This window comes from Monodelphis domestica, chromosome 3 (genome assembly GCF_027887165.1).
Source record: "Monodelphis domestica isolate mMonDom1 chromosome 3, mMonDom1.pri, whole genome shotgun sequence".
NCBI classification, from domain to species: Eukaryota; Metazoa; Chordata; class Mammalia; order Didelphimorphia; family Didelphidae; genus Monodelphis; species Monodelphis domestica.
This window is the reverse complement of record NC_077229.1, coordinates 70,641,511-70,654,726: the sequence shown is the minus strand read 5'-3', so window position 1 is coordinate 70,654,726 and position 13,216 is coordinate 70,641,511. Positions and strand designations below refer to the sequence as shown.

The following is a 13,216-nucleotide window of genomic DNA, read 5'->3' as shown; positions in this document are numbered from 1 at the left end:
CTTTCATTATAGAGAAGGTAAATAGCTAAATGATTTTGTACATTGAACAACTTTCTAGAAGAGAATTTTTAGTCCCTTTTCAAGGGACCGCAAGAATGAGCTACAGAAGTTTTAAGAGGTTTTCCCAGAGAGAAGAGCCTGGTATCTTTGCTTTGAGATCCAGAGCCTGATCCAGAGCTGGGGCCCCTTGCTATGACAAGGGCATTCCTTAAGATGATGTATGATAGGAAGATAGCATTAGTTGTGTTTTTTTTTTTAAGCTGCCATTGACTCAAATTGAACTTGTGGTATACCAATACCTGCAGATCTTTTTCACTCTTCTTTTTTAAACTTAGACTCAATAGTCAGAAGAGTGGTAAGGGCTAGACAATTGAGGGTAAGTGACTTGTCCAGGTTTACAGTTAGATGATGTCTGAGGTCCCGTTTGAATGCCAGGCCTGGCACTCTATCCACTGTGCTACCTAGCTGCCCCTACCTGCAGGTATTTTTTAAGTGAACTATTGTCCAGCTATCTTTTCCCATCCTACATAGGTGAAGGAAGAATGGAAGGCAACAAGCATTTATTGAATGTCTACTGTATGCCAGGCACTTTACACATATTACCACATTTTATATCATTTGACCTTCTCAACATTTGAGAGCTCATTTGATTGGGGATCATTGTTTGGGGTTTGGGGATGTTTATTACCCCCAATTTACAGATGAGGAAACTGAGGCATACAGTGGTGGAGTGACTTGCTCAGTCACAAAATCTGAGGTGGGATCTGAACTCGTCTTCCTGACTCTCCATCTATTGTGCCACAGTTAAGTATATCTGACAGTCCTCATTAAATTTCAGCTCACTGGGTTCAGTCTCTCATGCTAGTCCGTTGAGTTTCTTTTGGCTGGAGGTAGGGACGAGGGCTGTGAACAGTATTGCTCCTTCGTCTAGGCTTGGGACTTTGACCAAGAACCTCCTTCTCCCCAGGGATGTCGTGGAACCAGGGTCCTCCCTTCCAATGGAGGCTTGGGGGGTGGGCAGGTGCTGAGTCCATGCATGAGGGGATGGGTGGGGAGATGGGACTCTTCCACATTCTTACGCTCCTGTTGGAAGGGATTTGGGCAGCCGGCTTAAACCTTGCTCCAAGGACGCCATGGCGGGAGTTGGGTCCTTCAAAGCCAAGGAGGCTGAGAAAAGGCGCTTTCCACCTGGGCAGTGCTGGGAAGAGAGGACCCCAAGGTTCCTGTCCCTAGCATCCTAGAACATCCCGGGGCCAGGATGGAGAATGGAAAGGGATATTTCTCAGGACACAGAACCTGGTGTTTGTAAATCTTTATTTTTGACCAAACTGTATATTTTATTATATCTTCTAATCAGTGCTGGACTCTGCCTTCTAGACCCCAGGTTCCCTCCCACCCAGACCCACACCACCCCAGGAGCAATGCCCCAAGCCCCTATCCCTACCCCCACTTCCCCCCAGTTTTCTATTTACAGTTACCCCTTTGATAGGGTTCAGTGTGTCCCCTCCCACCCCACGGGGGCCTTACGTCCCCCCTTTTCCCCATGCCTCTACAGGCCCTAAGGGCTAGAGAGGCGTGGTTGAAGCAGATTCCCCTCCCCGGCCCTCTTTAGCATCTCCTGGTCCCCTGGGCAACAGGTCTCCCCACAGTGTGAATGGCTGGCTCCACGCCCTGAGCACCGAGAGAGAGAGCGCGCGCCCGCGTCTCCCTGGGCCTGGGAGCACAAGCCGGTGGGCAGTGACCGCCGGGATCCAGGGGGGGGGTTTAGTCCTTAAACCGGCGGCCGGCTGGAATCTTCTTGTAGTAATTTTCCGCCTCGGCTTCTCCGTGCCCGTCTCTTTCGGCCAGCGCCAGGCTGCCAGGTTTCCGTCGAAGGGTGGATTCTCTGCTGGTGGGTCCCAGCACCCCATCGCCCGGGGTCGGCATCCCCTCGCCTGTGGCCAGGTTGACGGTGGCCACGCCGGTGAAACGCGGCGGCTCCTCCTGGTCCATGTCGCTGATGGAGGATCCAGGGGACACCCCCGGAGGCTTGCTGGCCCGGAAGCTGCCCCCGGCACGGTAATCGCGGCCCGCCAGCTCCCCGAGCTCGTAGGTGTCGCTTCCGAGCTCCGCTGCTTTCGCCCCGGAGGCCGCCTTCCACTCCCAGGGCCCGTTGCCGGAAGAGAGGTGCACGACGGGGTGGTGGGGGGCGTGGGCGTCGATGGTGACGATGCTGCCGCTGTCCCGCTCTGAGGGCGAGCGGTACTGGGAAGAGTCGGAGCTGGCGCTCGACGAGGAAGCCGTTTCGGCCGCCTTCGGGCCCGGCGGCCCTCCCGGCAGGCCCGGCGCCTTGGACATGGCGATGACCTGCAGGAGCCGAGGTGGGTTGGCCACCCGAGGTGGGGCTGTGACCGAAGCTCCCCCTTTCTCGGCCATCATGAGCCACTTGGCCCGCACGGCTGAGCCGCTCTTGGGGGAGAGGCTGGCAGTGGCTGGGCCGCCGGCGGCTTGACTCTCCTCGGGGATGTGCACTAATGGCGGCGCCCCGGCTCGAGGTGGCAAGAGCACCCGGGGCCCGAGGCCTGGCCTCTCAGCCCCAGCCCGGGCCTGCACGGTAGGGTATAGGGAAGGTGGGATGGGGCCTCCGTCCTCCTCCTCTTCTTCCTCTTCCTCCTCTTCTTCTTCTTCCTCTTCTTCTTCTTCCTCAGCCATGGGCTCGGCAGCCCCTCGGAGGTGGCCCGGGCCGACCTCCTCAGCCAGAGCCAGGGCCCGGCCCCCCTCCAGGGATTTCTGTTTCCACTCCGTGATGAGCTGCTTGGAGCGGGAGGCATCCAGGGGCACGTGGATGGTCATGTGACGCCGGGCAGGGTCGTCCAGGGAGGGCGTATTGACGCGGGGCAGGGTGTTGCTGAAGGTGACCATGTTCTCTTTGCCCATGGGGCTCCGAGGGGCCAGGAGGTCCACGTCCACGCTGGCCCGTTTGAGGCTGCCCAGCGACGTCTTCTCTCGAGGCACTGGCCGGGGCACGCCCTCCAGCCTGGTCTGGGGCGTCAGCTCATCCGTACTGACCGACTTGTTCTGGTGGTAGACCGAGTCGTGGCCTCTCTGCGTCAGGGCCCGGAGGGCATCCTTGGCTGGGGCTGGGGCAGGGGGCTTCTCCAGTGGGGGCCGGAAGTTACCCACTGCATGGCAGGCCTGCAGAATACAAGGCAGGAGTCAAGGTGGGGGACCCCAACGCCAGGGACTCTGCTGCTGAGAGAGGGGCTCCCCGAGGGCAGGCTTGTGTCTTCCCCTCAGACAAGGGGGACCCCAACGCCAGGGACTCTGCTGCTGAGAGAGGGGCTCCCCGAGGGCAGACTTGTGTCTTCCCCTCAGACAAGGGGGACCCCAATGCCAGGGACTCTGCTGCTGAGAGAGGGGCTCCCCGAGGGCAGGCTTGTGTCTTCCCCTCAGACAAGGGGGACCCCAATGCCAGGGACTCTGCTGCTGAGAGAGGGGCTCCCTGAGGGCAGACTTGTGTCTTCCCCTCAGACAAGGGGGACCCCTAAGCACAGGGACTCTGCTGCTGAGAGAGGGGGCTCCTCTTCTCCACCCCTTCTTCCCCGGCTCACCAGATAGGCAGCAATGCCAGCGCCAATGAGGAAACCACTGTAGACGTCACTGGGGTGGCTGCGATGCTGGGTGATCTGGGTGAGGCCGCAGACCCCGGCTGCAATAGCGAAGGCAAACACCAGGATGGGTTTGAGCAGCTTGGTGCTATCGGAGATGATGGAGTTAAAGTACATCTGTGTGGAGAGATGCCGGTCAGAGCTGGCCCTGCAGAAGCCCCAGGCCCACGAGCCATGGGGGGACCCCCCCACAGTCCCTCATTTCCAGAGTCACACACTCGATGTGCAGAGGATGCCACCAGAGGAGGCTGGGAAGATGGGGTGGAGGTTGGACAGAGGTCCTGCACATCCAGGGGTAAATGGCTGATGGGTGCCTTTGGAATGGGTGCAGGTCAGGGGTTGGGGAGGACCACAAAGGTTCTGTGGGTTTCATCTGGGAAGAGGTGGGGGTGGGGTGGGGTGGGGTGAGAAAGGGCTTCATGCTGATGGGGCTGGGGGTGGGGCACTGAGGCTGATAGCCCTGATACCAGGGGACTCACCGATACATAGACAGCTGCGAAAGCCGAAAGGGTGGCATGCTGGGATGGGAAGGTCTTCCTGCCAAGTGAGTCAGTACCCACATCAGGCTCCCACATTCCCCCCTCCCAAACCCCATATCTGTAACCTGAGGAGACTGGCCCAGATGGCAATGGATTGGCAAGGAGTCCTGGATGGAGCGTCACGAGCCCTGGGTTCTAATCCTAACTCTTTCCCCAATTCCTTATGAACTCAGCAAAGCCCTTTGGCCTTTCCTATCCTCAGTCTCTTCATCTGTAAAATGGATGCACCAAGATTGCTCATCTATGGGCCTTCCCAGCTTTGGCTATCTTTGTTCTTCGATCATGGTGGGGACAAAGAGTTAGAGGTGGAGAGACCCTTCATAACCAAACTATGTGAGCTAGAAGGGACGTTAGAGGCCCATCAGGTCAGTTTGAGGCCTACGGGTGGAGAGGGCGGTTGGGGGGGTGAAGTGATTTACCCAAGGTCACACAGGTGCTCAGAGAACAGATTCCAAATTTTGAACAAACCCCCCTTCCCCCACCTCCTGATCTCCCTGTTGTTCTTTGCGATCCACACCATAAAGTAGAGTGGAAAGAACAGAGTTTGGAGCCAGAAGACCAAGATTTGATTTTTTTTTTAAACTCTTAACTTTCTGTCTTAGTAACTATTCTAGGCAAGTGGGGTAAAGTGACTTGCCCAGGGGTGACCTTAGGAAGTGTCAGAGGCCAAATTTGAGCCCAGGTCCTGTTGCCTGCAGGCCCGGTGCTTCTCTACTGAGCCACCTATGTGCCTCCTCGATTTGAATTCTGACATAGGTGCTCGACCCCAGGCAAGTCACTTCCCTTTTTTTGGGTCTTGGTTTCTTCATCTATAAAACGAATGGATTAGGCTAGCTCAGCGGTTCTCAAGCTCTCCATTTGTAGCCATGAGAATCCATAATGCATATCAGGTATTTACATTCCAAATCATCACTGCAGCAAAATTACAGTTTTGAAGGAGCCACCAAAATCATTGTTTGGTTTGGGGTCACCACAACGTGAGGAGCTGTACTGCGGGGTCACGGCATTAGGAAGGTGGAGAACCCCTGGGCTAGATGGTCTCTGAGGCCCCTTTCAGCTCAGATGGTCTGTTTTCAAAGGCCCCTTCCATAATTCCTATGGACATAGGACTTCATCCGTTCAGGGGCCTCCAAATGTGGGCCCCCTTCCTTCTGCTCGGAGGACAGGACGGCCCATCAGTAACCTACAGAGATGCTTGTGGCACATAGAGGGAGGGAGCTGGCTCCGGGCTGCACAACTGAAAAATGACCGGCACGCTATTCCCTTTGTTGATCTCTCTTAACCCAAGATTTCAAAATAAATACACCCAGGGTAGGCCGGGCGTATACCCTCTGCCAGTGGGGATTTGAAGTCAAGCAGTACTCCCTCCCTGATCTTGGGGCTCAGGTGGCCCCTGGCTCTCAGCCTCCCACCCCAGGGCAGCAGCTTACCTGGCAGAGAGAATGGCATGGGCATCCTGGCCGGAACAGATGTCCTGGGTGATGTAAGGGTTGGCATCACAGGAGATGCCCAGCAAGGTATAGTTGGGCTTGCATACCGTTAAGAAGAAGGGGGCATGGTAGCCGGTGGCCAACTGGATGATGTCAGTGACCAGGGCAGTAGCACACAGGCCAAATACATGGACTCCTGTGGAAGGAGGAGGGAAGGGCCAGACCGTTTCAAGGAGCTGCCCGTATGCCCATCTGGACCCAGGAGGAAGGGTACAAATGGGAAAAGGAAGAAAAGTCACAGGAAGGCGAGGATGGCCTAACCAAGGGTCTAGCAGTGACACGGGGTGACTCTCCCAGAGGTGACGGGGAGGAGGGAAGGAGGGAGTGTTAAGCATTTACAAAAATTATCTTTTCTTGTCCCCAAGAAGCCTTGAAAACCTACCTGGGTAGAAGCAGCTGGAGGAAGTTCTAGAGGGAACCTGAGGGAGAGGACTGGTTCTGGGGTGACCGTAGGGGAATTGGAGGCTAATCTCAGGGTCTAGAGTTTGGGGTGGAGTGATCTTGGCCAGTCTGGCAGGGGAGAAGGGCAGATTCTGGCTTCTCTCACTGAGGGCTCCCTTGTCTGCCTGGGATCACAGTGAGGGTCCTCACCTACAAAGCGGACTGTCCGGCGGAGGAAGGAATTGAAGTTGCAGCCACCTGCATTGATGCTGCCCTCCGCATTGGTGCGGCCCTTCAGCTTGGACTGGAGGCAGTACACGATGCCTTCCCCGACCATGATCTGTACCAGGGAGGGGGTGGGTGCAAGTCTCAGCTGGCAGGCTCTTCCAAGCCCTTTCCAGCTCCTCCCACTGGGGCCCACCAGGGAAGGTGGACCCTAACTAAGCCCCTTCCTCTCTAGGCTAATATCCTCAAATTTTCCTGGAGCACTTTGTCCAGATCTCTCCTCCTGTTGAATCCTGATGAACATATTGAGCCCTGTGCCTCTTTCCCTCTCATTATCCCCCACCCCACAACTGTAAACTATTTGGGGGCAGGATCTGTCATTGAAAATTTTCCATTTATTCTATATACATTTTCTATCCCAGTCACTTAAGACAGTTCCCTGCATTGAACAGCCACTTAATAGCCCTCTTCAATTTCTTTTAAAATTCTTCTAAGTATGGGCTAGGCAATCAGGGTTAAGTGACTTGTCCAGGGTCATACTGCTAGGAAGTGTCTGGGGTCAGATTTGAACCCAGGTCCTCCTGACTCCAGGCCTGGCTCTTTGTCCATTGTGTTAACTAGCTGCCCCCATTTGTTTGATTTCAGTTGTTGAATATCCAAAAGGAAGAATTGAACTCAGTGATTCCTAAAATGTTTTTTCCTTTTTTTTGCAACTCGGCATGCCCTAAGAACTTCCTCAGCTTTGAAATTCTGTGTCCTAAAGTCTTCTCTAGCCCTGACATTCTATATTCTAGGGCCCTTCTCAGATATGAATTCCATGAATGGTGTTCTAAGGTCTCTTCAAACTTTGGCCTTCTTTGTTCCAAAGTTCCTTCCAGTTCTGACTTCCGTGTTCCAAGGGTCCTTCCATCATTGACTTTCTGTGTTCCTTGGTCCTTCTCAGTTTTAAAATCCTTTGTTTGATGTTCTAAGGTCCCTTCTAGTTCTGACATTCCGTGTTCTAGCTCTGACTTCTTTGTCCTCAAGCCTATCTAAGTCTGCCCGAGCTTTAGTATTTGAGGTTCCGTGTTGGGAGGCAGCTCTCATTCTCTCTCCCAGGCTCTGATATTCGTCAATAACTAGCCAGTCACTGAGGGCTCTAGGGACACTCACATTGCCTTCATGGGTACATGGTTCTTTCTCCCCAGGGGGACCAGTGGGCAGTAGGGTTGGGAATTCTAGAGAGGAAGTATGAGGAGCCCCATGTCACATATTACAGTCAAGGGCCAACTGGCTGCTGGAACTGAAGTGGCTCCTTCCCAAATCCAGCTGTCCTCCAGGCTCTTTTTTTTTTTTTTAAATAAAACCCTCACCTTCTGTCTTAGAAGCAATACTGTGTATTGGTCCCAAAGCAGAAGGGCTAGGCAATGGGGGTCAAGTGACTTGCTCAGGGTCATACAGCTGAGAAGTGTCTGAGGCCAGATTTGAACCCAGGATCTCCCATCTCTAGGCCTGACTCTCAATCCACTGAGCCATCCAGCTGCCCCCCTCCAGGCTCTTTCTTGCCAACCTCTGATCCCCCCAAACCCACCCTCCCACAGGAGATCCAGAAGACTCACAGAAGCAGCTGGGGCAGCAAAAGCCAAGCTTAAGAGCATGAGCAGTGGGATGAGTTCCTCACTGGTCTCCACATAGGGCATGGACAGGGTCCGGTCGTAGCACTGGAAGCCCACCTTGGCTGGCTTGAAGAGGTCGGTGAGCTCCAAGAAGTAAAGGGTCACGATGGAGGAGGCAACAATGGGGAGCTGATAGGTGGGGAAAGAGAAAGGACTTAGTGTGGGGAAGCCCAAGCTCTCAAATCCACTCTGGCCCCTCCAGTTGCCTTCTGCCTTTGCCCCTACCTTTTCTTTCCCCCCAGACTCATTCCAAATCCACCCCCTGGGAAAAGCATAGCTTTGATCTGGTCCTTCTGTAGAACCTTGGCTCTGTAGGTCCTGTTATCTCAGTAGGTCTCCTTTGATCCTCACACAAACCCTGGGAGGCAGATGTCATAGTGATCCCCATTTTACAAATGAGGAAACCGAGGCAGAGGTTAAATGACTTGCTCAAGATCATATAGTCATTAGGTGTCTGAATTTGGATTTGAATTCGGATCTTAATAATCTCTCCCCTGGGTTGCCTAGATGCCTCAGTGATATAATATTTTTAAAGTGCTTTGCAAACCTGAAAGCGCTGTATAGTTATTGTTGCTGCTATTATTCATTTGTGTGCCTGTGAGGTCCTGTGCACCTTCCGGAGCCTGTATTGCCTCTTCCTCTCTGTATTCCTTTTGCTTTCTGTCTCCCTCTGTGCAGGGCAGAGGGCTCTTGGAGTGTGTGGCCGAGCTGTCCTAGCCCCTCCATCCTACTCAGGGTGGGCTCCCCCTCCCCGTCTTTTTCACACTGTGGACTCATGGGTGTTTCTTTACCTCTTGCGGCCAAAGCTGAGCTCAGAGAAGGGAGAAATGCTGGTGGTCAGGTTTCTTGGAGGAAATGGAACTGGCACTGGCCTTCTGAATACACTGGCTCTGACAGGGCAGGGGTGTTGGCTAAGGATACAGCATTTTCTAAACTGGACATCTCTATTAGATGGCAGCCTCTACAATTGTACTGACAAAGGATTACTTTTCAGAATGAAGATCTTGGGTCCAGTGAAGTCCTGAGGCCTGGCCTCACTCCCCTTCTTTAGCCCCCCCCCTCAGAGCTAGGGTCACTGCCATCCCCACAACCCCAGGCCCAGCCCTGCTGAGCCCAATGGGGGTGGGATATATGGAGGAAAGAGTGGCTTTTAAGTCAGAAGATGTGGGTGTGAATCTTGGTCCCTGTATCACTCTGGTCATTCCACTTAGCACCTACCTATTCTGTAAAAAGCAGAGGGGTTGCCCTCAGTGATCTCTGAGATCTGATTGGCCTGGATGCCGCCGATCCCTGTGGGGCCTTGTCTAGTGCTGACCCCCAGCTCTGGTAACTGACCGGGCGCTATCCTACCTCCCAGGACCCGATTGTCTGCCTCCTTCCCTCTGAGGATGGAGGCCTCTCCACTCCCTCACAAGCATCCTGGCAGCCTTCCTGGGCTAAATCTTGAGGCCTGTGCTAAGTGCTGGGCCACCAGGAACATATCTGGCTGGCTGCCTGTTGGCCTGGCCTGCGTGATCCCCCTGCTTGTCTGCCTTCCAGTGTTACTACCAGCTAGCAAAGTGCTCTGACATCATTTTCTGTCTACCTGCTGGAAAACCAGGTGGCAGAAGGCTTAGAAGTGGTCGAGAAGGAAAGATGGCTGAACTAAGGACTCAGGACCCCGGGTTCTAGTTCCAGCTCTGCCCCTGGCTTGGGTGGGCAGGAGCCTTTCTCCTTTCCTGGGCCTGTTCCCTCCTCTATAAGGGGGATGAACTCCAAGTCCCTTTTCCCTCTGACATTTTTTGGGCCATGCTCGAAGGTCCCTCCCACCCCTGTCGATCCATGTTCTAAAGGCCCTCCCAGTCTTCCATTCATTCTGTGTTCTAAGGGCCTTCGAGCTCTGAAATTCTATGTTCCCAGCCCCTTCTGGCTTTGACATTCCAGATTTTAGGCTTCAGGGCCCCCTCGCAGCTCTGCGCTTTGGAGATGGAATGGCTGCCAGGGTGGGGCTGCAGTTGCCCCTTCCTCTGCTGAGGCTATCTTTGGGTCACCCAGTCCCATCACCTCCACAAAGTAGAAGCACGGTAGGAGCGTCATGCTGTCCTTTGGACCCTTGGCCTTCTCCTTGGCTGAAAGCATGGTGTCCTGGGGGCTAGGGACAGGGTGGTCAGGTCAAAGCCCCAAGGCTGCACAAGAAAGAAAAGGGTGAATGTGGTTTCCTCCAGGGGACCCAGAAAATGTGTGTGTGTGTGTGTGTGTGTGGTTGCTAATAGCAGGCAGGGCAGGGCCTGCTCCTCTGGCCCCATCCCATCTCCTGTCTAGGGGTGCTCTGTGTGGGGGCAGGCATCTCAGAAAGGGGAGGTGAAAGGGTTTGATTCGTGTCTCCCCCAGCCTGGCCCAGTTCTTGGGGGGATGGTAAGGATGATGGGTCCTGGAGCAGGGGGTCAGGAGGGGTGAGGGAGAGGTTAGGAGTGGGGGGCCCCAGGAAGGTGAGAAGCTCGTGATATCCTCGAGCAGGGGGCTCTGAGAGAAGAGGTGGTAGCAGGGGAGGGACTGGCAATGTGTGTGTGGTTAGGGCCGTGGCGTTCCATCCCGCGGGTCCGCATCCTCGGGTCTCCCCACTTACCTCGGGGGCTCCGCAGGGGCCAGCCGGGCCCTCCCGGTCTAGAGGTGGCGGTGGTGGCGGCAGCCGGGAGCTGGAGCTGGAGCTGGAGCCGGAGCCGGAGCTAGAGCCTGAGCCCGAGCTGGAGCCCGAGCCCGAGCCGGAGCCAGAGCGCAGACAAAGCGCCCCTCCCCGGCGCGGCCCCTCGGTCCCCGCGCCCCGCGCAGCCCCGCGCAACCGCTGCGCATCCCAGCCCCGGCGTGCCGCGGGCCTCCGGGCCGGGCCCGAGAGACAAGGGCAGAGGCAGAGGCAGAGGCAGAGGCAGAGGCAGGGACAGGCACGGCGGGGCCGGGGGCGACGGCTGCGGGAGCCCGGAGGAGGGGCTGCGAGCGGCGGCTGCGGCGGCGGCTGCGGCGCGGTCGGTGGGGCGGGGCCAGGCTGCGAGCGCCAGGATGCTGCGGGGCGCAGGGGCCGGGGGGCTCCCTCGGGGGGTGTGGCCGAGCCGTCCCACGCCCGGCGCCGTCCCAGCTCCCGGGTACCGCGTCCCTGTCTCCGGACGGGGCTGCCCCTAGCTCTGGGCGCCCTCCGCGGGGCTCCCCCTGATCCTCTCTGCCGGGGTCTTCTGGCCCCTGTCGCTCCGAGGGGCTCGTTTCTTTCCATGTCTCTTCTCCCTGGGCATCGCTCCTTAGCTTTCCGGTGGTGCTCTCAGGCTCTCCCCACCCGATAGCACCGTCTATCCCCCAGTCTCTCCCGTCTCCCCCCTACTTTCTGTGTCTCCCAGGCTCTCCTGGCTCGGTCTCTCCTCATATGTGTTTCCTTGGGATCATACGTTCATAGATCTAGATGCCTTAGAGGCCAACGAGTCCAACCCACTCATTCTACAGATGAAGAAACTGAGAGCCAGTGAGGGGATCTTATTTGCCCGGGGCCACAGCGAGTTAAGTGGCAGGGCTAGGATTCGAACTAACGTCCCAGGACTCTACTAGACCCCTCCCTCTTCGCTTCGTAGTCCATCCCTTCCCCTGTCTAAGGCTAGCTCTGTCTTTACGTGTCCCTGCCTAGGTAGATCTTAGGGGAGAAGGACAACAGTGCTGGAATCGGTCAGCTCCGAGGTTCAAATCCCACCTTTGCCACTTACTCCTGTGTGTAGTAGGTAGTGTGTACGCTCTGATAGGGAAGTCGCTTACGTTGTCTGATCTCTGCTTTCTCTTTCGTCAAATGGACAAGACGTGCCTCTTAAGTCAATGATTCAGTGTATGTGTGTGGAGCTCTCCTATCCCATTTCTGTGTCTCCTATCTTTCTCGGGATATTTCCCCTTCTTGTCTCAGGCGCTGGCTCTGTGTCTCTCCCCATCTGTTCACAACTCTGTGTGGTGTAAAAGGGAATTTCCCTGCCTGCACTCTGGCTGGCTCCGTTTCTCTCCTGCTTCTTTCCCTCTGTCTTTTCTCATGCTTCACCATCTCTCCGTGTCTCCTGGGGGATCTCCTTGCTCCTCTCTGGCTGCCTCTTGGCCTGCCAACTCCTCTCCCAGTTTCCATGGTGAGCTCCCAGGGGCTGAGACACAAAGAGGACAAGTGATGGCTACTGAGTGTGTGTGGATTTGTCAGGTTGAGGGGCCCCCAAGGGAACCTGGGATGTCCAGTGTCCAGGCTAGAATGGGGCACAGCTGCTACACCCTACTTGATAATTAATCAGGGAGATATTTTGATTTGGGGAAGACTTGTATAAGCTGATGCAAAGTGAAATGAGCAGAACCAGGTAAGCAACATCTATGATGATTACCAAAGATGTCAATAGGAAGAACAACTACAAAAAAACAGTGAAAATGGGATGCTTTGAAACTACCATCAAACCTGGTATCAAAGAAGAGACAAGAGAATATGCTTCCTTCCTTTCTCTGCACAGCGGGGGGAACCAGGGTACAGAATGCTGCATACCTGTGTGCTGTTGATGTGTTGTGAGTTTAGTGGAAACATTTTGTATTCCTTTCCTCTTTTATTTTTTTCTAAAAGGAGTAACTTTTCTGAGTAGTGGAGGGTTTATATACATATATATATGAAAGCAAAGTAGATATTGGGAAATAATGGTTATATAAAAACAGAAAAAATAAAAAATTTAAGTCATTCTGATAGATGCTTTCCCTTCCTTCCTATCATTAGGGATATGAGTGGATATGAGTGGGTAGCAACACTGGACTCATCAACCTTTCTTCTCTTCCTCCTTCTCTTCCTCCTTCTCTTCCTTCTTTCCTTCCTCCCTCCTTTCTTTCTTTCTTTCTTTCTTTCTTTCTTTCTTTCTTTCTTTCTTTCTTTCTTTCTTTCTTTCTTTCTTTCTTTCTTTCTTTCTTTCTTTCTTTCTTTCTTTCTTTCTCTCTCTCTCTCTCTCTCTCTCTCTCTCTCTCTCTCTCTCTCTCTCCCTCCCTCCCTCCCTCTCTCCCTCCCTCCCTCTCTCTCTTTCTCTCTCTCTCTCTCTCTCTCTCTCTCTCTCTCTCTCTCTCTCTCTCTCTCTCTCTCTCCCCCTCCCTCCCTCCTTTCCTCCCTCCCTCCCTCCCTCCCTCCCTTCCTTCCTTCCTTCCTTCCTTCCTTCCTTCCTTCCTTCCTTCCTTCCTTCCTTCCTTCCTTCCTTCCTTCCTTCCTTCCTTCCTTCCTTCCTTCCTTCCTTCCTTCCTTCTTTCCTTCTCACATCTATTTTCTATTT

At 54.6% G+C, this 13,216-nt stretch overlaps 1 protein-coding gene across 1 annotated transcript; it reads right to left on the bottom strand.

Moving 5' to 3' along the window:
• Window positions 1-1,297: 1,297 nt before the first annotated feature.
• On the bottom strand, window positions 1,298-10,682 carry PLPPR3 (phospholipid phosphatase related 3). The gene is made up of 8 exons (XM_001365567.4): window positions 10,543-10,682; window positions 9,981-10,102; window positions 7,881-8,066; window positions 6,268-6,397; window positions 5,617-5,812; window positions 4,127-4,184; window positions 3,591-3,764; window positions 1,298-3,174 (listed from the first exon to the last, which is right to left on the bottom strand). The coding sequence occupies exons 2-8, from the start codon at window positions 10,053-10,055 to the stop codon at window positions 1,765-1,767; spliced, it is 2,229 nt and encodes a 742-aa protein (XP_001365604.1). The 5' UTR covers window positions 10,056-10,102; window positions 10,543-10,682; the 3' UTR covers window positions 1,298-1,764.
• Between the last annotated feature and the right edge of the window lie 2,534 nt (window positions 10,683-13,216).